This window comes from Nicotiana attenuata, unplaced genomic scaffold, assembly GCF_001879085.1.
Source record: "Nicotiana attenuata strain UT unplaced genomic scaffold, NIATTr2, whole genome shotgun sequence".
NCBI lineage: Eukaryota > Viridiplantae > Streptophyta > Magnoliopsida > Solanales > Solanaceae > Nicotiana > Nicotiana attenuata.
The window spans coordinates 198,111-225,092 of record NW_017671029.1 but is presented as its reverse complement, the minus strand read 5'-3'; the positions used below and the strand labels follow the sequence as shown (position 1 = coordinate 225,092).

The window sequence follows — 26,982 nt, the reverse complement described above, 5'->3', positions numbered from 1 at the left end:
ACTCGATTGTCTTTACGATGCTACTAGGCTCCACATAAGAACCTTACTCTATCAACTTCGATTATACCATAGAGATCATGCACTAATCCGCATAATGCTTAGGAAGGTTAAGCACCTTGTACACATTAAATGTGACTTCTTCATCTGGCACTCTCATCTTTAGCTTGCCCTCTCTCACATCAATAAGTGCCCTTCCAGTGTCCAAGAATGGTTGCCCCAAAATAATAGGGACATCTTCATCGGCCATGTCGTAAAAAATAATGAAATCGGCGAGAAATATGAACTTCCCCACTCGCACCAGCACATCTACAATAATTCCTTCAGGCACTGCTTATGACCGATCCGCTAGCTGTAGAGTTATAGTAGTAGGCCTAGGTGCTCCTAAGTCGAGCTGCTTGAACACTAACAGTGTCATCATATTAATACTTGCCCCCAGATCTCATAAGGCTCTACCCACCTCGTATTTTCCAATCGTCAAATGAATTGTAAAACTACCAAGATCCTTTAACTTGGGCGGAAGCTTACTCTGTACTCTAGCACTGCACTCCTCAGTAAGTGCAACCATTTCAAACTCTGTTAACCTTTGTTATTGGCCACAATTCTCTCATTTACTTAGCATATTTAGGAACTTCTTGCAGCACTTCTACTAAAGGTAGATTCACAAGCAGACCAGGTATTGTTTTTAGTGTGGGTCTTTGTGCGAGGTTCCAATCTAATCCAAAAGAATCTCATCTAAAGGTATCCAAGAGAATCCTGAGATATCTCAAAGGGACATAGAACCTGGTTCTCTACTATCCCTCAGGAGACAATTTTGATTTAACTGGGTATGCGGATGCTAACTACGCTGGGTATCTGGTGGACAGGAAAAGCACTTCTGGCATGGCACACTTTCTGGGTTCGTGTCTGATTTCAAGGAGTACAAGAAAACAAAACTCAGTGGCCCTCTTAACTGCAGAAGCTGTATATTTGGCTGCTACATTTTGCTGTGCTCAACTGTTATGGATTAATCAGCAGCTGGAAGATTTTGGTGTGTTCTCTGAGTGCGTGCCCTTACTATGTGACAATACCAGTGCTCTCAACATGGCCAAGAATCCAATTCAACATAAGAGAACAAAGAACATTGACGTATGACATCACTTTCTCAGAGATAATTTCGAAAAAGGGCTTATTTGTATGAAATTCTGCAGCACAGAAGATCAAATTGCAGACATATTCACCAAAGCACTGAGCATAGAGCATTTTGAACGAAATCGCTTGTCTCTGGGGTTGATGAAATCAAGCTGAGGACCTGGTCCCTCGATGATTGGCTACGAAAGAGATGTATAGGTAAAATATATAAAAAGTGTTTTCTGGCACAGATACGCATGACGATTACATAGCAAAGAAGCAGCAAATGCATTGCACGTTGGTCAAAGGATGAGGCTTACATCTGCAAAAACTGTCAGGGAACCCGGTTCCCTCGGCACAGGTTAGTAATTCCTCTGTAACCTCATGCATAATTTTTAAACTGCTGAAACGGTGCCACATCATCACTTGTTAGTTTCTTTCTTTCCTGCTGTTTGAAACCAAATGTCTCGCCTCTTTATGAACCGACCTGACTACCCAAATTTCCACCCACTCCTAACCGGTTCCTTACCCTTATTAAATAACCTCTCTCAGTCACTTTCACAACTATCCACATTAAAGAATCCAAAATTCCTCTTTTCTCTTCTTCAAACCAAACACCTTCTTCAACTCACTAAACTCCATCATGACTGAAAATCAGGAAGCCCAAAGTGCTCCAGTCATCGTCTCCACTGTGTCTTCACCCGTTGAAACACCAGTGTTAGAGCCAACACTCCCTACTCCGACCAATCCAAACCCTAAATCAGAGTCACAACCACCCACTTCGTCAACCCAGCCGAGTACTGGTTCTCATCGGAGTCGCAAAGCTTCAACTCCCAAAAAGTTTGTGGTTGTGACCTCTCCTTCTTCCTCGCCCGAAGCAATGGTCGAACAGGATACTGTAGAGAGAGAAGAAAATTCAGAAGTTACTAGTATGCCTGTGCAAGAAAGCTCTGCTCTTGAGGGGGAACAAGTTGAAGGGGAATGCCATTCTTGAGGGTCAGCTAAGTCAGCTTCAAGGGGCACCTGGTTCTAGCAGCTCTCAAAGCACAGATGTTGCACGTCAGACCAAGGAAAATGCCGACCTCGGGAAACAGGTTGAGGACCTGAATGAGAGACTGCTCAACGAGCAGGTGTCAGCTAATTCTCAAATGGACATCCTTCTTCGTACCCTTGCCTCTTCATCTGGGCCTTCCCCTTCCAGTGCTCCCTAAACTGTGTCCTCCCTCCCAAGTGTCAAGTCCTTAGTATCCGTCTTTTGCTTTTTGTTCTGATGATGTTTATGATTGGTACCTTTGTTTTTGTTGTTCTTATGTTATGGATGTGTTTGGAAACAATGGAATTTCTCCCTGCTTAATTATCCAAAATTAATGAAAGTTTCATCATTTTGTTGTGTATGTCTTGCTCTTTTGCTCTGTTTTAGTCATGATTGTGTGCACACATGTAGCATGAGTTAACTAAAGCTAGACTTTTTTTTGGCTTAAGGCCTGCTACTGATCTTTTTATGATGCCAAAAGGGGGGAAATAATTAAGTGGGAATAGGATGGGGAACAGATTCAGGGGGAATACAAAAAATGCGAATGTCATTTTGATTTTTAGGGGGAACTTGAATTATAAATTTGTCATCATAAAAAAGGGGGAAATTGATAGGTTATATGTGTACCCCTGTTATGTTTTGATGATCTAACAAACTTACTGTTATGAACCAGATAAGGAACCTGATACACATCCTCAAAAACTTAAAGATCAACAAGTCTCCAGTTGGAGACACAGCTAAACTCTTCAGAGTCAAAGGAACAGCAAAGGGAACAGATAGCAACCAGTTCCCGAGGTGACTGTACATGTCAACTCCCCCAGCTGTAAAGTTATTGCATGCACACGCAACAGTGCAAAAATAGTGCAGCAGTCAACTTTATGGGGAATGCCCTTTACCTAACTTGCTTGCATCATTCAAGTGATGTCACAAATGAATTATTAACATCAAGCAAAGGTAAAACAAAATACTTGCACATTCAAGAATTGATCAAGCATCCTCTCAATTCATCTATCAATCTTGCAAGTGACTCTCAAGGGCATCATGAACAAAGAACAACATAACAACGGACCAGTTCCCTATATCGAATTATTACATGTCCTTAGTTGTGTTGTACCTTTGTTAAAGCACTCTACTTGTAAGTCCTACTTAGCTTAGTTGGAAGCAATATGTAGGAAATCTTTGTAAATCATAAACCCTTGTGTTTGTGTCTTGGCTGGAGTTAGTCGAGTTGTAATGTCTTTGTAATAGAGTTATGACAAAGTGGCTTGTAATAGTATTGTTACAAGTTAGTGAGCAATTAAGAGGTTAATTCCTAGGTTACAATAGTTTGTAATCTAAAGTTTGCTCAGTAGTGAAGTTCAAATCCTACAAGGGTAGGTCACGGTTTTTGATCCCGTGAGATGGGAGTTTTCCACGTAAAACTCCATTGTGTCATTTACTTGATGCAGTGTGCGTGTGTTCTGTGGGAACTAATAGAGAACCTGGTTCTCTATATAGTTTGGTGAACCCTTAATTTCTATCAGGAATCTAGTAATCAGACAACTGGACAAACTAAGTACTCCCCGGGGTCCATTTTAAGTGATTTTTTAACTTTTTCTTGTGGTCCACATTATTTGATTTTTTCAAATATCAAGAAGGAATTAACCTCCTTTTTTTAAAGTTTCCCTTGGAGTAAAGAGCCTAAGAATAGTTTGTTATATTTCCAATGAGCAAATTAAGATTAATATGGTCAATTTCATTGTTAATTAATGTTAAAAGATAAATTTTTTAATATGCGTGAAAAGAGCCAAAAATTATATTTTTTATCAGACTGAACTAAAAAGAGAACAAGTGATAAAACAAATCCCAATGGACATATAATTAAATAGGATATAAGATGGCATTATTCGGAATCTAGTAATCAGACAACAGGACAAACTAAGTAGCAAAAATTTTTTTTACCAGATTGAACAAGAAGAGAACAAATCAAGTGATAAAACAAATCCCTATGGACATATAAATAGGATATAAGATGGCATTATTGGGCATCTACGAATCATCACTGCATGAGGAATCTAATAGTAATTGATTAAAAAAAAAACTGTACAAAGTTGTAATCATATACGTAGCTTCTTTTATTCAGTACCAGGACAATGGCGCATGAAGTCGCCACCAATTATATGGCGTTTTTTATTCAGCACTAGGATATTAATATATTTCTGTTTACATCTATATCTGCCATTAATGAAGGAATAAAGTTGCCCAAACCATTAGCCTCTCGTTCTCTATTTTTTATATATAAAGAAGAGAGTAAGGAGGAGAGCTTTCAGTTAAAGGCTAGCTTAAGGAAGTCTCTTCAATTTTGACTCTTGAGGTACTTGTGTTTTCACCAAAAATCTATATTTATCTACCAGAGTTTTGGATTTGTTCACTCCTGTTTTAATTACTCCTACTAATTAATTAATGTTGGCGTTTGAGTTGGAGATTTTGATGTGTTTAATTTATGATGGAAAAAAGATGTTGCAGTATTGTTGTTTTAATCGGAAGAAATTTCGCTTGAGGAACATATAATCTTCTTCTGCTTCTATAATAAAGTTGAGGAAAACCAAAAAAAAATCATTTCAGTAATTGGCAAATTAAAGCCCTCCCCGATAATCAATTCCTATTCAAGTACAAACAAGAAACTAATGAAAACCATCTGTATGTATAAGTTTGTTTTTCTTTTTTGGAAACTGAATGGGGATGCTCATTCTGTTTAAGGATACAAGGAGATGGCTGCAAGGCCTTCTCACTTTATGATTATATATACTAATCAAACAGAAGACGAAAAATCAAACTATCTGTAAAACTATCTTGAAAAAAATCACTGCTGTAATTTTGAAGGTTGCATGTATAGTTCCCAAGCCTTCCGCCAGTAATGCCTCGAACAATCCTCCTCCATCTATATACCATCAACATTTTGCAACTCTAATTCATATTGGTGTTTGTCAAGATTAGGAATTCTGCTACCAAAGATTTGACCTCTTATTCGTTCCTTCTCCTATCTATTTCATACTTGTCTCCATCTTTTACTACATTGCTACCACTTACTTCCACCTCCTTCCATCCCCATATTGTTACCTAGCATGGCCTACTTATTGGATCGTCCAAGGTTGTGTCTGCACTGGAATATGCATGGGTTATTGCCCATGAATGTGGTCATCGTGCCTTCAGCGATTACCAACACGTAGATGACACCATTGGTTTTATACTCCACTCTGCACTTTTAGTGCCATACTTCTCTTGGAAATATAGTCATCGTCGTCACCACTCCAACACTAACTCGATGAAAACCATGTGCCCAAGCTTAAAGCCGAACTAAGATGGTACACCAAATACTCGAACAATCCACTAGGGAGATTACTCATACTTGGCTTCACCCTCACTCTCGGCTTCCCTCTGTACTTTGCCTTCAATATCTCCGGGAGACCTTTTCATCGCTTTGCATGTCACTACGATCCATATGGCCCAATATTTAGCGACCGTGAGAGGCTACAAATCTACATCTCAGATGCATGTCTAATTGCGACCACTTATGTGTTGTATCGCGTTACTTTGGCACAAGGGCTAGCTTGGCTTGTATGCATCTATGGGGTACCCCTCCTAATTGTGAATGGCTTCATTGTTTTAATCACTTTATTGCACCACACTCACCCTTCATTGCCCCATTATGACTTATCCGAGTGGGATTGGCTAAGAGGAGCTCTAGCTACCGTAGACAGAGACTATGGTGCGCTAAATAAGGTCTTCCACAACATTACCGATACTCATGTTGTGCATCATCTATTCTCAGACATGCCACATTACCATGCAATAGAGGCAACCAAAGCTGTCAAGCAAGTAGTAGGAGAGTACCACCAATTTGATAGTATTCCATTCTATAAGGCAATGTGGAGGGATTTAAAGGAGTGCATCTATGTGGAGGAAGATGAAGGATCTCAAGACAAAGGTGTTTATTGGTACAAAAACAAGTTTTGAAAAGAAGAAAAAAAACAAGGTTTGAAAGACGAATACCAACAACTACTTACTTGGAATTGGTTGAATGTTTAGCTTGAGTCATGGCAAGTATTTTGGATTGTCTATTTTATATTTGTATTGTTACTTTAAATATGTAATAACTGATACGCGGCGCCTTCCTGAGATTCCTTGGAAGGGCGACGTACGGTTAGGCAACTGATGTCAATGCAGTTGCTGTCCGCCAACTGAGGTCCCCTCCGTACGCTAGACGAGATTGTCAGTGCCGTACGGGAAAACCAATATCAAGAGCAATTGAGAGAACAGAAATGAGAATTCAGAATGAAAGGAAGCTTGATTGCATTAATGAAAGCTATTACAGAAAAGCAACGCGGTGTCGAGGAGGAGAGACACCAGTACAGAGAATTGCTTGCTTGCTAGAAAGTTTTGATTGCTTGATCCCCCCTAATAGTACTTTAAAAAAATAATCCAAAGTTACAGGAGTAGACTTAATTAAGCTAGAGAAACATAATGGAAGTACATGAAATAAAACTACTCTATTTTTACAATGAAAATGACTTAGTCTTCTATAAGGCAGCAGCAGGTCCGTTGTCAGCAGCAGTGTCTTTGGCATCACGGTCTGCGCGCGCGGCGCTGTTGGTTTCTGCCTGCGGCTTGGCGCTCGCGAGGAATATCGGTGGGGCGACAGAGGCACCTGCGCGCTTGTCACTTGGCGCGGCCAAGACCACGGGGCCGTCCGTGGCGCTAGGCATTGGGAGGTTCGCTAGGACGCCACGGGGCGCGCCCAAGGGGTCATGGGGCATGGCTGGAAAGCCGCCCATGACATAACTAATGTTTTGGTTGTTACTTTAAATTCGTTGTATTGTATATTAAATCATCGTTATATAACTATGAAAATGCCTATTTTATATAACAACCAACTTGTGTGATGGATATGTTATATCTAATGGGTACTCCCCTCAGCTCTTTTATAAAAGGCACGTATCCATAACTCTCTGCAGTTGCATACCTAAACAATGGAGCCATGGAAAGAACTGAGCGGAAAAGTAGTGATGGTGACAGGGGCGTCGTCAGGAATTGGACGTGAGTTCAGTCTCGACCTGGCGAAATCTGGTTGCAGGATCATTGCTGCCGCTCGTCGTGTTGACAGACTGAAATCACTCTGTGACGAGATTAATTCAGAGGGCCCCCGGCGTGCAATCGCCGTCGAGCTTGATGTCACCGCCAATGGTGCTACCATTGAGGCCGCTGTACAAATAGCTTGGGATGCATTCGGACGTATCGATGCCTTGGTTAACAATGCTGGCCTTAGAGGTAATCAAATAGCAGGAAATTTTATTTTGACAGCGGCAATATACATATATATAGGTAATGTGCACTCTTCACTGGAGTTGCCAGAGGAGGAATGGAACCATATATTTAAGACAAACCTAAGAGGGGCATGGTTGGTGTCAAAATATGTGTGTAGACGCATTCGCGATGCTAAACAGGGCGGAGGATCTGTTATTAATATATCCTCAATTCTTGGTCTTAATCGTGCACCATTTCCAGGTAGTCTTGCTTACGCTTCTTCGAAGATGGCTCTTGACATGGTCTCTAAGGTATATACTCCCTTTGTTCCTCTTTATCTAATAAAGTTTGAATACGCGCGGAATTTAGGGGGGGGGGGGGGGGAAAGCTTTTGAAACTTGTATAATAAGTCACAAATATTTGTGTGATGTAAAATGGAAAGTTTAAAAAATAGAAAGCTAACATTCTCTTTGGTACGAAATAAAAAAAAAATGGCACTACATAAAGTGAAACAAAGAGAGTATATATATATATAAGTATATATTAATTTATATAAAAAAGTTAATGGCAGATGAAGGCCCTTGAATTGGGAGTATACAAGATGAGAGTGAACTCAATATCACCAGGAGTTTTCAAATCTGAGATAACAGAGAGCCTTATGGAAAAGGAATGGTTCAACAACATTGTTTTGAAAACCGTTCCTTTGCGAAATCTTGGAACAGTAGATCCGGCTTTAACATCAGTTGTGAGGTATTTAATCCATGATTCTGTTAGGATTTGCCCAGAATTTCTAATCTATTGGGATTCTCTTTCTTGAAGGAATGAAAAAAGACTCCTAAAAGGATTAAATCTCCTTAATATGTCTTATCCTTTTCTTGAAAGACAAGTTTTGCACATCTATAAATTAAGAATATCTACTTCTCACAAGAGCACAAAAAAAAATATCCACAATGTAGTCATTAAAGAGTTTTGTTTAGGGGGAGATTTTTCTCTCGATAGTTTTTCTTCTTTTATATTAGTTTGATCATATGTAGATCGATTGATCAAACCATTATAAACTATTATGCTTAGTTTAATATATTTTCCTTTTGTCGTCTGATTTATCGTTCACCAAGCTTTGTATTGTTAGTTTCCGCATGCACCATGTTATTTCGATCCCAACAAGTGGTATCAGAGTCAATGGTTCAGAGTCAACGGTTGAGCGAGGATGAAGACAGATTCAATGCGTGTTTAGATCAAGACGATAATGAAGATTTATTTAACATGCTACATGTGGAGATAAATTTATAATCACAATTGTATTCAAAACGTCTGCTACTGCATCTTTATTGGAATAAAAACTCTTTCTAACTCATATTTTTAATACTTTTAACCAATGCCAGTTTTAAGTCATGCCTACTTGCAACGCATGAGTTCCAGTGCTAGTTTTAACTCACGCTTTTTTTTAATGCATGAGCTTCTTTCACCCCATGTTTATTCTTAACACATGGGCTCCTTTTAACCCGTACTTGGGTTTCTTTTAACCAATACCAAGATTTTCAACCTATACCGATTTTAATCATGGCAAGCAGCAGTGATGAAGATTATGTGAAGAAGGTGAATCAACTTTGTGAAGAAAATTCAGGTCAAGGGGAGATTGTTAGGATTTGCCCTGAATTTCTAATCTATTGGGACTCTCTTTCTTGAAGGAATGAAAAAAGACTCCTAAAAGGATTAAATCTCTTTAATATATCTTATCCTTTTCTTGAAAGACAAGTTTTGCACATCTATAAATTAAGAATATCTACTTCTCACAAGAGCACAAAAAAAAATATCCACAATGTAGTCATTAAAGAGTTTTGTTTAGGGGGAGATTTTTCTCTCGATAGTTTTTCTTCTTTTATATTAGTTTGATCATATGTAGATCGATTGATCAAACCATTATAACCTATTATGCTTAGTTTAATATATTTTTCTTTTGTCGTCTGATTTATCATTCACCAAGCTTTGTATTGTTAGTTTCCGCATGCACCATGTTATTTCGATCCCAACAGATTCTTCAAAATATGTATCGGGCAATGTTTTCATTGTGGACGCGGGAACTACAATACCAGGTGTCCCCATTTTCTCATCACTCTAGTCTCTACAACTAGCTAGCTAGATGAAGACTTAAAGACATCGAATCTGATTGATCACAATATATTGGATATGTACGTTGGAGGAAAAAATAATGCATGCTAGTTTTGTCTCATTGTATTTGTTTACCTCGAAAACACGAGTAACAGTTAAATTTGATTTGTGGTTTTAAAGATATGTGATCTAGTTCAATACCAATTAATAATCAAGAAGTATGAAGTATAAATGAAAGAAATAAGTGAATCAAACCAGTGTTACTTTAGCAGTATCGACCTCGAGCTTAGTGACCTCGAGATGAACCAAGAACAATAAAGTAAGAACAGTAAAAGATAAAGGACAATTCTGATGAACAATGAGCGAAAAGTAGAGAGTATATTCTTTGTCAATGATTAGATGATGATTATAAATGATTGGGGTCCCCTTTATATAATAGGGGAACCCTAAATAAGGTACATTTCCATTTACAGTAAGGAATCTTATTGGGACAGCTGTCTAACCGTCTAGTACAGAATCGTACAATTCTATTTCGAAATTTGCGCCATGATTTTGGGGACGTGGCAAGAATCTCGCTCATTTTGTTAGAAATCCATAACGGCATTATTTCGGGCTCGAGCATACTCGGCTTCGGTATTCATCGTACTTCGATCCTCGGGCATTGCACCCTATCTTCGAGTTCGAGTCTGGTCCATCGGGCTCGAACTGGACCTTGCCTCAACTCGGTCTTAAGACGACCCTCGAGCCTGTAGATCGAAGGCATATGATTTTGGTCGTATACAAATAGTCCCCGCGTTTCTTAGAGTAGGTCGATAAGAAACGATTTGATCTTCGATGCTCCGATGCCTTGATCCTGATGTCAATCTAGTGATGTTAGCGGCTGAAGTGACTGAAAGGTCACTTTCGTGCAGTTCCCAAAGTCATTAATTAGGGGCGACTGACGGTCGGCTATTTGGCTTCCCCAATACGCTTAAGGGACTTCTATAAATAGGCTAACTTCACAATTTTGCAAACTTTACTTCTCAAAATCTCATTAGCTCCTTCAACTTTTCTGAGTTCACCCTTCTCTCAATTTGTTCTTACTTCATCATCACCCTTTTCTCTTCTCTCGAATTTCCAAACCATAATGGCTAAAATATCTAAATCTGTTCTCCAAAAAGAAAAAAACTCTTCATCATCGTGGCCGGCCAGAAGTAAAACGGTGGTGCTACCTCGTATTGAGGAATATATTCCCCCGCCGTGTGAAACAACACCCGATTTCAAAATCGAAAAACATGTATCGACACCAGGCCGATATGAGCCCATGTCCCGATACATCTGTTTGATAACCAAGGATGAGCTCCAACGGGTGAAAGGACTGCAACTGGGAGAACAAAGATGTAGTGATCCCTTCTCCCGAAGAGGATATCACTACTCATAAAACAGGGTACCTAAGCGTGTATACCTACCCATTCACGCTGGGCCCTGCCGATCCAGCTCTGGGTCCCATTGATCCAGTTATTCTTGATTTTTTTCAACAATACCAAGTGACGTTTGGCCAGATCTATCCTTCATTCCGGCGCATCGTCAATCTGATCAGATTCTTCTCGAGCCAGGTCGAGGGAATGCCTTTTACCCTCGATCATCTGATCAGGCTATACAGCCCTCGTCTTTATCGAGATAGCCTGATAAAGCTGCAACGCCGATCCATGAAATCTCTCTTCTCCAGCATCGATGAAGACGAAGATCGAGGATGGATGAGCCGATTTGTCCGAGTCAGGACCTCCGACCTGATTCCTGCCGAGAGGATGCCATTCCCCGAGGAATAGAATATGAAACGTACGTACATGCTTATCGATAGTAACTTTATACCTTGTTTTCCCTTCTCTTTCTCGACCTCATCTTTTTCTCGGTCTAACCCCTTTCCGATGGTGTAGCTGTTGCTTGGTTCCCTGGTGCAGTCCCAGACCTCGAAGGTTGGGTTCGGAAACTAGTCTCTACTTCTTCGTACGCGGAGCGCAGCTGGCGTGACCTGGCCAAAGGTCGATGGGAGGCTTAAAACCATGATGAGTTCTCTTGTTTGCTTATTTGTGTTTCTTAGAGAAATACTTACTTTGTCTTTATGCAGGCCTAGGAGACGCCGTCGCTATGCGGCCGGCCCTGCCCGGTGAAGAAAAGATCCCAAAGCCTTCCAAAAAAAGAAAAGAAAAAGGGGATCGCCTGCAAATTCCCCGAAGCCAAAGAAAAGAAAGGCTTGAAAGCCCAAGGCAAATATTGTGGCCCTATCTCCAGGAACGGCCCAACGCCTTCGGGACGAGAAAGAAGAGGGGGAAGACGACGACTGCCTATTGGTAGTTTGAAAAAAGAGGAAGCACTAGCGCTTCGAAGTCTGCCGAACCGATGGTGGCTGATGTGGTTCATTCTAGGACTGAAGAAATCTCCGAGGGGATTTTGAGCAAAGTCCCCGAGCCATCGGGAAGCAAAAGAACACCTCGTCTTGGAGGTCATTTGGACGGTGGGACCGAGGGGCCCGGTCCCGAAGCCCTTCAAAGAGAAGAGAATGCCCCGAGTGGATCACTTGGGTAATTAACGTGGATGAACCGCCGCCTGGTCCTGAGTTCTTCGAGGGCAATTCTGAGATGATCGGAACATGCGAAGTCCTGATGTGGGGACGAGCCACGAAGGGCACGATATCTTTCGAGAATGCCTTGCAGGGATCGAAGATGGTCCCGACCCAGATGCTTCTTTTATTTTTTATGAGGCCCAGCGGATCTTCAAACAAGTAAGTTTCTTCCCTTAGGATCACTGCGTTTTATCCTTGTTGTTCTGAGTCTAACTTTTCCTTTTTGTGAAGGCTGTGACGCTCCATCGAGAAGCATTTTCCAACTCTCGAGCTGAGCTTGCTCGATGTGAGGCCGAGCTCAAGAAGCTCTCGGAAGAGAGGGGTGGCCTTAAGATCCTCTATGTCAAAAAAGAGGGGGAGATCAGTGACCTTCGAGCCGAACTGGCGAAGGCTCGTCAAGAACAGACCGAGCTTGTCGAAATTACCCTTTGAAGTTTTGTTATGCATTTGTCCTATTGATCGGCTAAGATGGCGAGCTGGTGGAGCAGCTCCGAGAGAAGCTCAAGATGAAGAAGGCCGAGACCCTGGGGTGGAGACAAGGCATGGACCGTCTCGCCTCGGAGAAAGATACTCTTCGGGAGTAGCTGGCTTCAATTGAACGCCAGCTTCAGAGTGTAAAGGAGGAAAGCCTGGCCCGAAGCCGCAGAAACAAGGAGCTCGAAGCTAAATCTGTTGCTGAGCTTGCCAAGGCCAAATCTGACGCAGAGGCATTTATATCTTCGTACCGAGCTGAAGCTAAAGCAGCTAACACCCTGGCAAAGGAGATCTCTGTCACGACCCATTTTTTGAACAAGCTGGGACCGGCACCAAATCACTAAACATGACCGAGAGAACCATCTACGTTTATCAAATCTATTATAACTTCAAACTTTATATGACACAAGGCACTAATGTAACCAAATACTTTTAAATAATTTAAATATCTAAAATAATCCAACTTCAAAACTTTATTCGTAGTAACCAATAAAATACTGCTAAGTTATTATCGAAAACATCTGAATCTTAACCCACCGACTATGTCTATCAAGCCTCTACTGATAAACTGACGCATTGCTCGGGACATGAGATTTCCTGGCCAGTTCTCTAAGTAACAAAGAAATAGCTAAATAAAAATGACTCTAAGGAATACTCCATGGACAAAAGCGGAGCTCACCAATAGCACTGGAAGAGAAGGAAGTCCTAACCCGTAGCCTGCACGACTGCAAAACCGGTTCCTACGTTGTACCGCAGACCAACGTAGGTTCCCAAAAGAGAATGTCAGTACCATCCATTGTACTCAGTGAGTCTCAACGACAATGGACGAAACTTTAATAACTTATACATTACGAGCAAAGATTCTAAATGCATGTAAACCATAAAGCTTATAAGAACAATTCTAAAATAATTGCATAATAGCAGTTTATGAATATTCTAAAAGAAATTCTTTTCTTTTTCTTTCTTATAAAAAAAAATACTTCACTTTATACTTTGGTAGTTCCAACTATCCTGACTTAATTCTGTCTCAGTCACCATGTGATCGGCACGGGTTCGATCCCAACCTGATCGAATAGGCCCAATCCACGAGGTGCCACTCGCTTCATGGTTCTCAGCGCTCATGTATCATACCTTAGCATGGCTAAGTAAATTCTCAGCAAGGAGACCCTCGGCTCGTGTGCTCCCTACTTTGGCACAAGTAGTTTCAGGAAGTCAACGCCTTGGTCAGGACTCTCGTCTTGGACGATGACCCCTTCTCAGAATAAAGGATACTCCCAAAAATCTTTTCTTTCTAAAACTTCTTCTTGTGAGTTTTCAAGTCTAAATCTTTTCTTTTTGGAACATCATGTAGATGCTCGCGCTAGTATCCTTAAATATAAAGCACGGCATAAGAATGAAATAAACATCTAAAAGTATTTCTAAAGATTCTTGCTTCTTTATAAATTTTCAACATGAAAATAGCATAAAAGAATAACAAAAAAAAATTGAAAATTTATGCACATATATCATAATAAATCATCTAAATTTTTGCTAGAACAATTCTAAGTTAATAGGTACTCACTCGCTCCAATTAAGTAAATATAAACTCTTTTAAGCAATTCATCAAACACCTTGTATGCGTGCTTTTGTGAGTTAAACCACTTTAGTAAAGAGTTATATCAACTCACCTCAAAACTTCTCGAGCCAATACGTACGCCGCAGTCCAATTTATACCCGTCAAAAAGTTGATCCTACAACCAAGGCATTTTAATCAATTTTAAAGTTTCTCAGCTAAATATGAAATTTACTATTGATACAAGGAAAGAAGTGAATTAATTATTCAATTCTTACCTACTACTACTGTAGGATAATTGACAATAGGAAATTTATATACCTGAGTTCAGGAATTAGTAATTGTAAAGAACCCTAAAAATTTTCTTTGTTGCATGCGTGCCTTGTGCTTGCTGCGTGAACGGAACAGTGTTTTGTTTCTTTATAAGAATTGTGTGAATGAATAGAAGTTTAAGTCTTCTGTTTTGTTCGTATAAGAATCCTCAGCCTTCAGGCTTTTTAAGTCCTGACTTGATTAAGGCTTTTTAAGCCTTTTGTCTTTTGCCTTTTGAAAAGGCAGATACGTTTTTTTTTGTTTTGGTTTGTATAAGGCTTTAAGCCTTTGTTTACAACAGCCACTTTATGGGCTTTAGCTTAATTTTTTTTTTTTGACTTAACTAATAATTGATGATACCAACTTTTAATAATTAATAATATTAAAATTATTAATATTCTCCTAATTGTATAATTAATTATTTATAAATAGAGAAGTAACTCAAAAGTCAATCACAAGGGTTTAAATTCGTAATACGAGTATAATTTAAGGGAAAAAATTAAATTCTATATTTAGTGAGTCTTGAAATTTTTATAAATTTGAGGAGTGTTACAATCTCCGCTGCGTCTGAAGTTAAGTTATCATGTGCACTCGACCACGCCAGGCGATAGTCCTGGAGAGAAACCCTCGAGGAGGTGCATGCTCACGGTTTCGACCTCGCAACTGATATTGAAAAGGCAAAGACTTTGGAAGAAGAGGATGCCGCTTTGCTTTCTGATGACGAGGATTCAGCTAGTGGCTCTGGGAGGAGACGAAGATGAAGTCCTCGAGGAGGAGGTTCCCGAAGATGCAGCTGCCGAAGATGTGGCCCCCGAGTAGGTTTAGGTTTCTTTATTTATTTTTTGTGTTTTTGTGGAAGGATCCTTCGTGGGTATTGTAAAACATCTCTTGTAAGCCCCTCTTATAAATATAAAAGGATCTCTTTGCTTCATCTTCGATTCCGTATTGTCTTTATTTTGTGAAAAATTTGATAACTTCAATGACCAAGTGAACCTTGGCTCGGAGTCTGAATATAACAACCCTTAGGTTTTTAGTGATCAGCGTGCGATCCTCAAATCTTAGAATAGAATACCTCTTAAGGTTTTTGTTAGTCTTCGAGCTATGCTTAAGTTGATTTGGCGCGAGCACGGGATAATGGGATTCTTGAGTCCGAGTTGAGTGAGAGCAAGGTCTCGAACCCTATATGTTTTGGCCCTTAGGCTCTTTTATATAGGCCCTTAGGCTCTTTGAGTTGGGCCAATTCAGCCTCTAAAGCGGCTATAATTTTTTCCTTTTTTCGGCTAAAAGACTTAGTGAAAGTTTATCATGCCTTAGCAAGTGTTTTTTGCACCTGTTGGGTTTTTTCGAAGGTTCGGCGTATCTGAACCTTATTAGTAATTTGTGTATGTAAACATAATCGAATACCTCTTGAGGTTATTTTAAAGGCTGATGTTATCGAAGCCTTTAAATTATTCGAGGGTTGATTTTATCGAAGCCCTTTATCTTTTGCTTTTGCCGAGGGTAGCCTAATTTAACCGTTTTTTTCAAGTGTTTGAAGGCCTTTAATTTTATGGCGGAAGTCGGACGTCTCCGAGCCGCATTATTTCGGCCGTAGCCTTTTTATATGACCGTAGTCTTTAATATGGTCGTAGCCTTTAATATGGTCGTAGCCTTCGGGTATTTCTCTTGGACTTGTTTCCCGATAACCTTTCGAACTTGTTCGAAAGGTTAGTCCCCGAGTATGATGGCCTTGGCCTTTAATATAGAGGGGATGCCTCTTTGAGGTCTTATGAGTTCGAGTTTTTGATGACTCGGATGTGTTGACTGTCGGTGACAGTCCCCGAGTATTCGAGGTGTATTTGCATTCTGGCTCTTGAGCCGTTTCCCGTAGGATTATAAGTATGGAGCTCATATAATAGTAGATTTCTTTGAGACAAAAAGTGTTTTGATCTAGAATGCTTCTTTGAATAATTGATACATGCGTACATGTTTTGCCGTTGGGGCTCGACTATTCTACATGGACACGGTTCATCTACCCGTTTTCCTATCGAGGCCCTCTTTGGTGTGAAGTATTTTCCTCGAAAATATAATCTCCGAGGGTGATGCCCCCTAGTATTCGAGGTTGATTGAAAAGAAGCCTTGGATACTGTTAAGTTCTCCTTAGGTAGCATATAGTTGTTGCCTCATTAAAAATCTCGCCGGTAAAACCCATTTGGGACAAAATCCGATCTAAGGTAAAAAGAGTGCAACGCATGCTTTAAAACCTAAGGCCTTTGTGCAAAAAGGTGCCTTCGATAGCTTCGATCAAACACCTGCAATGAGTTAGTTTCAAATTTGAATGGACAAGAAATATACATTCATACCTTAGCAACAGTATCGTTTGAGTAATGATATGTTCCAATTGTTCGGCAGTTGTTTACCTTCCAATGTGCTAAGTTTGTAAGATCCTTTACCGACAACTCCGAGGTCTCGGTACGGTCCTTCCCAATTCGGGCCTAGTTTCCATTCATTCGGGTCTCGAGTATTGAGGGTGACTTGTCGTAGAACTAAGTCCCCGATTCCAAAGTGCCGAAGGTTGGTCCTTCTATTGTAGTATCTCTCGATTCTTTACTTTTGTGCGGCCATCCGAACAAGTGTTGCTTCTCGTTTTTCATCTAGTAGCTCAAGGCTAGTGTTCATAGCCTCGTGATTTGATTCCTCTGATGCATGTCGAAACCTGGCGCTGGGTTCTCTGACCTCGATAGGGATAAGGGCCTCGGAGCCATTACTAAAGAGAACGGAGTAGCCCTTGTGCTAGACTTCGATGTTATTCGATATGCCCAGAGGACCTCGGGTAGAGCTTTTCTCCATTTTCCCTTTGCATCGTCCAACCTTTTCTTCAGGCTTTGAATAATATTTTTGTTTGTTGACTCGGCCTGTCCATTTCCAGTTGGGTGGTATGGTGTTGATAATATCCTCTTTATTTTATGTGCTTCGAGGAACTCCGTCACCTTGCTGCCGATGAATTGTTTTCCATTGTCACATACAATCTCAGCAAGTATCCCGAACCGGCATATGATGTGGTCCCAGATGAAGTCAAAAACTTCTTTTTCTCTGACCTTCTTGAATGCCTGTGCTTCCACCCATTTAGAAAAATAATCAGTCATAAACAAAATAAATTTTGCTTTACCTGGGGCCGTTGGTAGAGGGTCGACTATGTCCATTCCCCATATTATGAAAGGCCACGGAGATAGGACCGAGTGGAATTGTTCTCCGGGCTGATGCATCATCGGTGCAAATTGTTGGCACTTGTCACATTTTTTGACAAATTCCTTAGTATCTTTTTTCATGTTGTCCCAGTAATACCCTGCTCTAATAATTTTGCGAATCAAAGACTCGGTGCCGGAGTGATTTCCAAAAGTACCTTCGTGGACTTCTCGTAAAATATAATCGGCATCTCCCGACCCTAAACATACCGCCAATGGCCCATCGAACATTATCCTGTACAATGTTCCATCTTCGTCTAATGCAACCCTAACGTCCTTGGTTCGTAGGGCCCTTGACTCTTTATGGTCCGATGGGAGTTTTCCATTTTTCAAGTAATCGATATTTTTATTCCTCCAATCCCAAGTCAATCTTGTTGAATTTATCTCGGCATGACCCTCTTCAACCACAGACCGCGATAACTGGACGACAGTCCCCGGGACAATATCATCTTCTTCGACCGAGGATCCCAGATTAGCAAGTGCATCGGCCTCGCTATTTTGTTCTCGAGGCACATGATCCAGAGTCCACTCCTTAAAGCGATGCAAAGTTACATGTAGCTTATCCAAGTAATGTTGCATTCTATCTTCTCGAAGTTCAAAACTTTTATTTACTTGGTTTACCACCACCAGTTAATTGCACTTGGCTTCAATGACTTCTGCTCCCAAACTCTTAGCTAGCTCTAGACCTGCAATCATGGCCTCATACTCGGCCTCATTATTAGTCGACCTAGAAGTTTTGATAGATTGCCTAATGGTACCACCCGTAGGTGGCTTTAAGACAATGCCAAGCCTAGACCCTTTCACATTAGAGGCACCGTAAAAAGGGTCCATACCCCCGATGATGTACCCGATCTTAGCAGGATTTCTTTATCCACTTCGGGTACGAGGGTCGGTGTAAAATCGGCCACGAAATCAGCTAGGATTTGCGACTTGATGGCCGTTTCAGATTGATACTTGATATCGTACCCGCTAAGTTCGACGGTCCATTTGGCATTTTGAAGGGGGTAAGTTTTTAATACGCATATGGGATGACATTGAAAATATGATTTTATCTTTCTAGATGTGCTTATCAATGCAAGTGCAAATTGTTTTAAGTGAGGGTATCTAGTTTCAGCATCTCCTAGAGTTCGGCTTACATAATAAATAGGGAATTGCGTACCTTGCTCTTCTCGAACTAGTACCCCACTCACTGTTATCTCGGATACTGCCAAGTATAGGTAAAGTTTTTCATCTACCTTCTGGGTGTGAAGCAAAGGCCAGCTCGATAAGTATCGCTTCAATTCTTCCAAGGCTTGTTGGCATTTCGGGGTCCACGCGAAATCATTCTTCTTTTTAAGAAAGGAAAAGAACCGGTGACTTCGATCTGATGACCTCGAAATGAATCGACCCAAAGCAGCTATTCGTCCAGTCAGCCTTTGCACGGCCTTCACACAATCCACAACCGTGATATCCTCGATGGCATTGATCTTATCGGGATTAATTTCGATACCCCAATTCGAGACCATGAAACCGAGGAACTTACCCGAGCCGACTCCGAAGGCACATTTCTCCAGGTTAAGCTTCATGTTGTACTTTCACAAAATTTTGAATGTTTCCTGCAAATGAGTTAAATGGTCCTTTGCGTGCAGGGACTTAACCAACATATCATCAATGTAAACTTTCATTATTTTACCTATCTGTTCTTCGAGCATTTTGTTGACTAGGTGTTGGTACGTAGCTCCTGCATTTTTTAGCCCGAAGGGCATTACGTTGTAACAATAAGTTCCAAATTTAGTGATAAACGAAGTCTTTTCCTGGTCCTCCGGATCCATCTGAATTTGATTGTACCCGGAGTAGGCGTCGAGAAAAGTTAGGATCTCGTGGTCGGCCATGGCATCGATCATACAATCGATGTTGGGCTGTGGGAAAGAATCTTTAATGCTTTGTTTAAATCCTTGTAATCTACGCACATTCTAAGTTTATTTCCTTTTTTAGGAACTACAACTACGTTGGCTAACAAATTTTAAGGAGTTTGGTTACCTCGTCCTTTATGAATGCATGTTTCACCTCGGACTGGGGCCTCCTTTTTTGCTTTACCGGTTTGAACCTAGGTTCGAGTCTTAACCGATGTGTTGTTATTTCTGGTGGAATCCCCGTCATATCTAAGTGGGACCAAGCAAATCAATCCATATTATCAATAAGAAATTGAATGAGTTTTTTCCTGAGCTTGGGGGTTAATCCCGTTCCCAGGTATACCTTTCTTTCGGGCATGTATTCGATCAGTATGACCTGCTCCAGTTCCTCGACAGTTGACTTGGTTGCATCGGAGTCTTCGGGAATGACGAAGGTTCGAGGAGTAAGGAAATCCTCTTCTTCGTCTTCGATTACATGTTGCTTTGATTCCATCGAGGTTGGGGGCGGTGATTGCTATTTAGCCACCTGCTTACCTTTGATGCTCGATTTCTCTGAGGTCGAAGGCTCTGGTATTCATCGACTGCAAATATTTCCTTTGCAGCATGTTCCTCTCCATAGACCATTTTTACACCATCCTCCATTGGGAACTTCATCATCTCATGAAGAGTTGAAGGTACCGCCCTCATGTTGTGTATCTATGGTCTTCCGATGAGTGCATTATACCTCATGTCGCCTTCGATGACATGGAATTTTGTATCTTGTATGGTCCGGCTACGTTGACTGGCAGGATTATCTCCCCTTTTTGTTGTTTCGCTTGCCATGTTAAAGCCATTTAGGACCCGGGATGCAGGTACAATCTGATCCTGTAGGCCAAGCTGTTCTACGACCCTTGATCTGATTATGTTCGCTGAGCTACCTGGATCCACTAGAACACGTTTAAATTGAATTTTATTAAAAGGATAGAAATTACCAGGGCGTCATTGTGCGGCTGAGATATGTCTTCTACTTCCTCGTATTAGAATGAAAGGACGTCCTCGGGCACTAATCACACCCAACTCTAGTCCTAAAAAGGATAAGTGGTCGCTGCAAATATAATCCGGTCTAAAAGTCCGGAGTCGAATCCCACAGAGAACTAAGGCTTAGTTATATCTGTTTAATATCACTAAGAAGACAAGATTGAACAATTTTCTAAATTATAAAGATTGAGATTTATATTTCTAACTAATTAACTAGCAAATACTAGAAAACGATAAAATTATCAACTAACTAGACAAAGGGTTGGAGACTAAATTAAGGAGGTCTAGAGTTATGATTTCCCCAATTGTCGGAATCCTTCTATCTATGTTCCCTACAATTTTTGCCAATGTATTCTCTACTGATCGTGAGCACTTTAGTGCCGTAATTCTCTCTTGAGCAACCATAACAATTTACAAGACATATTCTCTCGAACTGCGCTAGTTGGCTTTATCTAACCGCTAATTATGACCACGTCAAGGCTTTGTTATTTCTAAACCTGCCTTTAAACCCACTGTATTGATTTCTCACATACGTTAGGAGTGACATTGTTCAACAACTACCTAAATATGTACTCTCTCTTGAGCACTACACACTAAATAGGCACAGTCAATTGATGGTCATTCAGTCAACAATAACAAATACGTAGTTGAACAAGTAGAGAAATCCAACGGCTCAATTATATAAAAACATAACAAGAATTTATCCTACAAAAGGTTCTATCAAAATCCTAGATAAAAAATTAGCTATTCATAATAGTATGTAAAACTACAATACTAAAAATCATAACCAACAATGAAAAAATAGGAAGAGGAAGGAAAAACTCGTTGAAGAATTCCTCGCCTTGCTCCTATTGTGTCTCTGCCTCCTTAGGTCGAATCTGTGTCAAAAATATGTCCAACCTCTCAAAAATACCGTTTTTCCATGTATATATACCAAGTAGGGTCGGGCCCAAATAATTATACCTTCTCCTACGCAATAAAGGACCATTTTTTTAGGCCTGGACGCCGCGGCCGCAGTCCGGGCGCTGTACTTTTGCAAGTACATTGTTTCAGTCCGCATCAGGTCCGCGGTCGCAGTTTAGACCGCGTTTTTCGCCCTGTTCCATTTTGAATTTGGAATAACGTAAAACATGAAAGTTGTAGACCTTTGATTTAGCTTTCTAACCATATATTGTGGAGCTCAAATGGAGTTTTGAGCAAAATGTTATGTGCATTTTACTAGACAGTGTACAATATGCCTACTCGATTCTTCGTTTTGTTGCTCTATCATCCGTTGATCCCCGAATACGATCCCGGCTTAATTCCTTGGGCTTTTACTCAGACTTCAAAGCTCTAAATCACTTGAATTCATTCTATAATATCTATATAACTCGGAATCACTCCTACAAGGCATAAAACACACCGTTAGTGCAAAACACTAGCGATTAAAGCGCAAACTCAACTAAAGTGCAGTAAATTTGAGTGTAATAATCAACTAAAATACGTAATTATAGCCTATCATCGACACCCCACACTTAAACCATTGTTCGTCCTCGAGCAATCAAACTACATTTTATATAGACACGACCGTTTTTGAAACAATTCTCCTAACTCATCACACCGAGAATATTTAAAATAGACTAAGCACAAAAGCGTAACATCTTCGCCTCAAGATTTGACTCACAAGTACCACGCATTATTCACAACTCACCCACTTACTCTAACATAGAGGTCAATGACATTACCTTTCCTTCATGAATCAAGTGCCCTCACACAACAAAAGAGAGCAGTTCCACACAATAAAATTTAAGAACACTTAGGAACTCAAGATAGAAAGAATTCACTCACTCTCAGAAATAATATTCATATGCCACAAAAGATGCACCATAAGCTTGCCCGCAGTGTACTACTCCACTAATCGAGCTCATTCAATCTAGGATCAATTAGGACTTTATTTGGTTGTAATGTAGGCTACGGGACGGGTATGATACATTTAGATATAAGAGTGACTACACCTCCCTAAGCACTTTAATACATATACTTTAAGATTCAAACCCCATACTTATGTCAAACCAAACTCCACCTTCACATCAATGTATATTACCCCATACTTCTTTAAGCACAATTACATCAAGAGTCACCACTTATTAAGGAATACTTTTTTTTCACAACAATCGAACTATTTTTTTTCCTTTTTTTTCTTTTTTCTTTTTTTTTTCAATTCAAGTGGCTCTTACTTTTTTCAAAACAGTGCACCTTTCTCCTTATTTAATTAGTTCCACTCAAAAGCCAAACCAACCACCCCACACTTTAACTTTTACACAGTTCATAATAATTCAAGTGCTCATGAGAGGTTAAAAGGTTCAAATAGATGATTAATTCAAATAAATGGGTAAGGCTTGTAATGTGGTTGCCAAAGAAACAAGATTACAGGCTCAAAGGGGTTAACTACGATATATAACAATTAGATGGGTAAAATATACATATCTTTCTCAACAAAGAAACGCCTATATCACTTCCAAGACTGAACAAAACTACTATTTCGCTTTGCAAACACACAAGGAAAGTTCTAGGAATCAAATGCAATGCACAGATTATAACAAATCCTTACACACATGGCACATAACTCACTCAGGATTGGTTTCATCAAGACACTCTAGTCAAAGAAGTTAAGCAAATTTAATATCATAAAATTTAAGGTACTTACACAAGAGTCAAAAATTAAGCCTAAGCGTCACAACCAAAGTAGTCACTATTCTCAAGGCATAACAAAGTCAAGAGATATTGCTTCAATTCAAAACAAAACACAATGTCTCCTACTCCCAAAAAAGACTAACTACACCCGGTTCAAACAAAACCCTTGGAAAAGAACTGCGGCACAAAGAAAAACCAAGGGGGAATTGCTACACTACCTAACAAAAGAAAATCTTTTTATTTTATTTTTTCTTTAGACTTAAATCCCTCAAGAAAATTGTCTAATAGATCCATCATCGGGAAAAGTCCAATCTTTTTTGTTTAAAAAAAATTATTCAATTAAACTAACACAACTAAAATAGCATAGAAAGTCACCCAGACAATCTCATCACCCCACACTTAAAATTGTGCATTGTCCCCAATGCAAACCATAACTAATAAAAGGGTAAAAGAGACTCCCTGGTAGGCCAAAGGCCAAAGCACTAACAGCTCATGGGGTACTCAGACTTCTCCCAAGCTTGGTCATTCGTGCGGGTACCTCACACTTAGTTCCAACCATTTGGTTTGCTGTTGCATCTTCCAATACGTTTGCTTTCCATGCTCATAGAAAATAAAAAATTGACACTACAAAAATAATACAATTAAAAAAATAATAAATAAAAGAAAGCAATAAAGCTGGATTGCCTCCCAACAAGCTCTTGATTTAACGTCGCGGCACGGCGCGAATCACTTTTTGCCTCCACCTTGAGCTTATGAATTAAACCCCAAGTTTTGATTCAAGCTTATGATTATGGTTATGGGGCGGTGGAACGAATCTAACTGGCCCAAGGAAATAATGTAGTATTCTGCACTCCTTGGCCTTTGTATGAGGTATGTAATCCTGACTTTCTGGCAAGAAGAATTCCAGAATATATGCACCTTGTTCCTCATTCCTTGACTCTTCAATTGGTTCGGATGACTCTATTTCCATATCATCATCCAAACATAATGTGGAAAAATGCTTGGAGTGTGAACCAATGCGCTCAAACACATGAACTTCAGGACTTTTAACATCCTCAACATCAATGATACTAGAGTCAACAAAATTTATATCCTCAAATTCCTTAGCTGGCTCTAGTCTCACTTCTTCAACATTGACATCCTCAAATTGTAGTTAGCTAGGTTGTTGATGTTCTACTCTGACCTCCCCAATTAACACCTCGAATTCCTTCTCTTCTTGGCTACTATCCTCAATATTGGCTTGTTGAGCATTAAAATCTCCAACCACTTGACTCAATTGAGCCTCCAACTTGTGAATAGTTGCCTCTTGCCTTTCTATCTGCAATTGTTTTTCATTATTTTGTTTCAGAAGTCACTTTAACATATCTTTGATCTCCTTCAGGTCTGCATCCCCGGGCTTTTTGTTCCAATTAACTTCACAAGAAAAGGTAGAACCGTCATAGTAAGGGGTTGGGGGAAGATAAGAAATATAAGCACAACCATTAAAGTGACCATTTTTACCACCACACACATTCCACAAATAAGATTGAGTTTGTGCACATAACACGCTCTCAGAAATATTTTGATAATTTTGATACGGGTGGTTTCCTTCACAATATGTATGAGGATCAATAGTAGAATTATCTACACCTAAATTCCCATAATTCCAAGATGTCATGTTTCTCAAATCAACAGTTATAAAAAAATACAAAAAAACAAAACAAAATAAAAACTCAAACTTGAACCCTAGCAATATATACAGCTACAACTACACCGTTAGTTCCCCGGCAACGGCGCCAAAATTTGATCACGCCCAACTTTAGTCCTAAAAAGGATAAGCGGTCGCTGCAAATATAATCCGGTCTAAAAATCCGGAGTCGAATCCCACAGAAAACTAAGGCTTAGTTATATCTGTTTAATATCACTAAGAAGACAAGATTGAACAATTTTCTAAATTATAAAGATTGAGATTTATATTTCTAACTAATTAACTAGCAAATACTAGAAAACGGTAAAATTATCAACTAACGAGACAAAGGGTTGGAGACTAAATTAAGGAGGTCTAGAGTTATGATTTCCCCAATTGTCGGAATCCTTCTATCTATGTTCCCTACAATTTTTGCCAATGTATTCTCTACTGATCGTGAGCACTTTAGGTGCCGTAATCCTCTCTCGAGCAACCATAATAATTTACAAGACATATTCTCTCGAACTACGCTAGTTGGCTTTATCTAACCGCTAATTATGACCACGTCAAGGCTTTGTTATTTCTAAACCTGCCTTTAAACCCACTGTATTGATTTCTCACATACGTTAGGAGTGACGTTGTTCAACAACTACCTAAATATGTACTCTCTCTCGAGCACTACACACTAAATAGGCACAGTCAACTGATGGCCATTCAATCAACAACAGCAAACACGTAGTTGAACAAGTAGAGAAATCCAACGGCTCAATTATATAAAAACATAACAAGAATTTATCCTACAAAAGGTTCTATCAAAATCCTAGATAAAAAATTAGCTATTCATAATAGTATGTAAAACTACAATACTAAAAATCATAACCAACAATGAAAAAATAGGAAGAGGAAGGAAAAACTCGTTGAAACATTCCCCGCCTTGCTCCTATTGTATCTCTGCCTCCTTAGGTCGAATCTGTGTCAAAAATATGTCCAACCTCTCAAAAATACCATTTTTCCATGTATATATACCAAGTAGGGTCGGGCCCAAACAATTATACCTTCTCCTACGCGATAAAGGACCATTTTTCCAGGTCTGGACGCCGCGGCCGCGGCCCGGGCACGGTACTTTGCAGGTACACTGTTTCAGTCCGCGGTCGCGGTTTAGAACGCGTTTTTCACCCTGTTTCGTTTGGAACATGGGAAAACGTAAAACACGAAAGTTGTAGCCCTTTGAGTTAGCTTTCCAACCATATATTTTGGAGCTCAAATGAATTCTGATCAAAAACTTATGTGCATTTTACTAGACAGTGCGCAATATGCCTACTCGATTCTTCGTTTTGTTGCTCTATCATCCGTTGATCCCCGAATACGATCCCGGCTTAATTCCTTGGGCTTTTACTCAGACTTTAAAGCTCTAAATTACTTGAATTCATTCCATAACATCTATATAACTCGGAATCACTCCTACAAGGCATAAAACACACTGTTAGTGCAAAACACTAGCGATTAAAGCGCAAACTCAACTAAAGTGCAGTAAATTAGAGTGTAATAATCAACTAAAATACGTAATTATAGCCTATCATTAGGCACATAGCTCCGAGTCATCTTTTCTCTGGTGATCGACACCTTGGTGCGCTTGAATACGGGTCCTTGTGGGACGTCGACACCACCAACGATCATATGGATTACATGTTTTGGTTCTTCTTGCTCATCTTTTCTTGCATCTCTTTCCCTGAAGTAGCTTTTAGCCCGATCACTGAGAAATTCTCGAAGGTGACCCTCGTTGAACAACCGATCCACCTCCTCACTTAGATGTCTGCAATCTTCGGTCCTATGGCCGTGTGTGCCATGATACTTACACATCAAGTTTGGATTCCTCTGAGAAGGATCGGTTTAGATAGGCCTGGGCCACCTAGTATCTTTAATTCTTCCAATAGCTGACACAATCCCTGATGCGTCTATACTGAAATTATGACAATCGAGGTACCTCCGCGGGGTCGGTGTGTTTATCGAACCCGTTTTTACTCATGAGTCCCCGAGA

The 26,982-nt window shown here is 40.0% G+C and overlaps 1 protein-coding gene and 1 pseudogene across 1 annotated transcript; both read left to right on the top strand.

The window, feature by feature from the left end:
• Positions 1-1,750: 1,750 nt before the first annotated feature.
• On the top strand, positions 1,751-6,289 carry LOC109205365 (annotated as a pseudogene).
• Positions 6,290-7,019: 730 nt separating this feature from the next.
• LOC109205364 (3-oxoacyl-[acyl-carrier-protein] reductase FabG-like) lies at positions 7,020-7,818 on the top strand. The gene has a single exon (XM_019368076.1). The coding sequence runs from the start codon at positions 7,150-7,152 to the stop codon at positions 7,816-7,818; it is 669 nt and encodes a 222-aa protein (XP_019223621.1). The 5' UTR covers positions 7,020-7,149.
• The last annotated feature ends 19,164 nt before the right edge of the window (positions 7,819-26,982 follow it).

Bases quoted from the DNA above. Each gene is read 5' to 3' on its own strand.
- LOC109205364 (XM_019368076.1), top strand. From the start codon at position 7,150: ATGGAGCCATGGAAAGAACTGAGCGGAAAAGTAGTGATGGTGACAGGG.